The 2,882-nt window shown below is 59.7% G+C and overlaps 1 protein-coding gene across 1 annotated transcript in view; it reads right to left on the bottom strand.

Annotated features, from left to right (window-relative positions):
• SCARB1 (scavenger receptor class B, member 1) overlaps positions 1 to 2,882 on the bottom strand; it is a 25,287-nt gene that overhangs the window by 6,383 nt on the left and 16,022 nt on the right. Inside the window, exons 9-10 of the mRNA XM_014533345.1 lie at positions 1,745 to 1,796; positions 10 to 156 (exon numbers count right to left, since the gene is read on the bottom strand). Coding sequence (XP_014388831.1) covers positions 10 to 156; positions 1,745 to 1,796 — 199 coding nt within the window. The remainder of the gene's footprint in view (positions 1 to 9; positions 157 to 1,744; positions 1,797 to 2,882) is intronic.

Below are 2,882 nucleotides of genomic sequence, written 5' to 3'. Positions count from 1 at the left end.
GCCACTTACTTGGCTCCGGATCTGGTAGATGACGGGGACGAGCAGCAGGAGGCCGCCCAGGGCCAGGAGCACGTACTGGGCGTACTGCAGCACCTTGGGCAGCAGCACCAGCTGCAGGTAGAACTTCTGCAGGGGCTCGCCCTCCATGGCCCCCCTCTGCGGAGGGAGAACGACAAACACGTGGGCTGGGGCCACACCCATCCCTGTCCCCCAGGCCCCTTCCCCATCTCAAGCCTGCAGGGCCCTCCAGGTCTTCCAGGGCCACACGGAGAGACTACATTTCCCAGGCTCCCTTGCGGTTGGCAGGGTCACGTGACCGCATTCTGGCCAATGGGACGAGGGCACGGTGATGCGAGAACTTCCACGCCTGGCTGGTGAAAACCTCTCCATCACTATCCCCACCCACTGAACTCGGGTGGATTCGGAGGGTCTCCAGGAGGGTGGGCCCAGGACGGGAGGAGCCTGGCCGGCGGGAATGGCTGGCCCGTATCAGACGGGGCCGTGAACTTGACATTCTGAGGCTGCCTGTTCTGGCCCCGAGTTCACTCTAGGTTTTTTTGTTTTGTTTTTTAATATATTTTTATTGATTTCAGAGAGGAAGGGAGAGGGAGAGAGAGAAAAACACCAATGATGAGAGGATCATGGATCGGCTGCCTCCTGCTCGCCCCCTACTGGGTATTGAGCCCGCAACCCGGGCCTGTGCTCTGACCGGGAATCGAACAGTGACCTCCTGGTTCATGGGCTGATGCTCAACCACTGAGCCCCGCCGGCTGGGCAGGAGATCACCCTGGTTTAAAATGAACTAGGCCAGGCCCTGGTCCATGTGGCTCAGTGGTTAGAGGGTTCGATTCCTGGACCAAAGGGTCACGGGTTTGATTCCTGGTCAAGGGTGTGTACCGGGGTCGCAGGTTTGATCCCAGCCCTGGTCGGGGCATGTGCAGAAGGTGCCGTGTCTCTCTTTCACCAATGTTTCTCTCTCTCTTTCCCCCTCCCTCCCTTCCACTCTCTCTCTCAAAAAAAAATCAATGGAAAAACATATTCTCGAGTGAGGATTACAGTGAATTGGGCCAGCCCTAACCAGTTTGGCTCAGCGGTAGAGCGTCGGCCTGCGGACTCAAGGGTCCCGGGTTCGATTCCGGTCAAGGGCATGTACCTTGGTTGCGGGCACATCCCCAGTAGGAGGTGTGCAGGAGGCAGCTGATCGATGTTTCTCTCTCATCAATGTTTCTAACTCTATCCCTCTCCCTTCCTCTCTGTAAAAAATCAATAAAATATATTAAAAAAAAAAAAATGAACTGGGCCAGGCCCTGGGCAGGGTAGCTCCGTTAGATTGTCATCCCGATACACCAAGGTTGCGGGTTCGATCCCTGGTCAGGGGGCACATAGAGAATCAACCAATGGATGGAACAACTCAGCGTTGCCCTCTCGTCTTCCCTTCTCACAAAACGAGCGAGGCCAGAGGAGCCCCGAGAAGCCGGGAGGAAAGAAGTTCCCACGCGGAGCTGACGCCCTGAAAGCAGTCACGGTACTTTCAGAAAGTACCCTGCCCTGGGGCTCGGGCTGCACCGTTTGGGGGAAGTTCCTGTCTGTGACGCGCGAGGTTTCTCTGGATTGTTCTAGGTCCCACCGTGGCTCCCTGGCCCCACCCCCCTCCAGCCTCAAGTGCCCGCACGGCCTCCCCACTGTGGCACCAGATGCCGCCGCTCTTGAGGAGCCCAGCGCAGGGACCGCCGGGCGGCCTTACCTCCTCAAACCACACCAGCGGCAGGACCACGGGCGCGATCTTCCTGGTTTGCCTGGAAATAAGGGAGATGGAGCCGGTGAGAGGTCTCCTCACGGCATTATCCGTGGGTGCGGACGCGGTCGGACACCCGGTTGGACGCTGGAGGGCAGGAGGGCTTTAGCAACGACGCCGTGGTGCGGGCTGGGGGGGTGGGCATTTCCTGGCAGGGAGCCGCCTGGCAACCAGACAAGATCTTTTTCAATTAAAAACTCACAGCCAGCCCGGCCGGCGGGCTCAGGGGGTGAGCATCCACCCATGAAGATCATGGATCGATTCCCGGTCGGGGCACAGGCCCGGGTTTCGGGCTCAATCCCCAGTGGGGGGCGTGCAGGAGGCAGCCGATCCATGATTCTCTCTCATCATTGATGTTTCTCTCCCTCCCCCACCTCTCTCTCGCTCTCCCTTCCTCTCTCTGAAGTCAATAAAAATATATTTTAAAAAAGGGAAACACGCAGTGTGGGAAAAGTGCTCCGCGTTGACCATTATCGTCCCTGTTAGCTGGTCTGAGCCCCTCCCTACGGGGTGTGCTGAGAGGCCCGCTGCACAGATGGGGGGGCGGGATGGGGGGGCAGGCTCAGCACAGAAAGCCACAGCCCGGCCACAGCTCCCCAAACTCCCTGGGGCCACCCGCTGGCCGAGCCTCCTGCAGGGCAGCGAGTTCACACAGCGCCACCCGCAGAGCTGAGGCTCAGAGGACAGCATAGAAACACGCCTGTGTTTTTAAAAACGGAGAGGAGTTCAGTGCAAACAGCACTTGATCCCCAGACAGACCTTCCCAGCAGGCAGCCCAGAAGTTCCCACCACGCCGTCCCTCCTCCGCCCTCCAGGGGGCGCGAAGCACCGAGGGGAGACCAGCTCCCCCGAGAAGGCTGTCCCAACCGCAGGGACATCAGGTGGCGGCGTGGCCCCCCTCCCGTTCACAGGGACACACAAGCCCAGGAAGGCCAGGGTAGCAGCCCCCCCTGCCCCCCCCCCATGGGTTCTGCCGGCTTGAACTCTGAGCAGCCCCCATATGGGCCAATGAGAAGCCCAGTGAGGCCCTGAAGGGTCTTGGGTTCCATTCCTGCTCAAGGGCACACACCTGGCAGGTGGCAGGTTA

The sequence above is a fragment of the Myotis brandtii genome, unplaced genomic scaffold (assembly GCF_000412655.1).
Source record: "Myotis brandtii unplaced genomic scaffold, ASM41265v1 scaffold97, whole genome shotgun sequence".
Lineage (NCBI taxonomy): Eukaryota > Metazoa > Chordata > Mammalia > Chiroptera > Vespertilionidae > Myotis > Myotis brandtii.
This window is presented reverse-complemented; position numbering and strand designations above follow the sequence as displayed.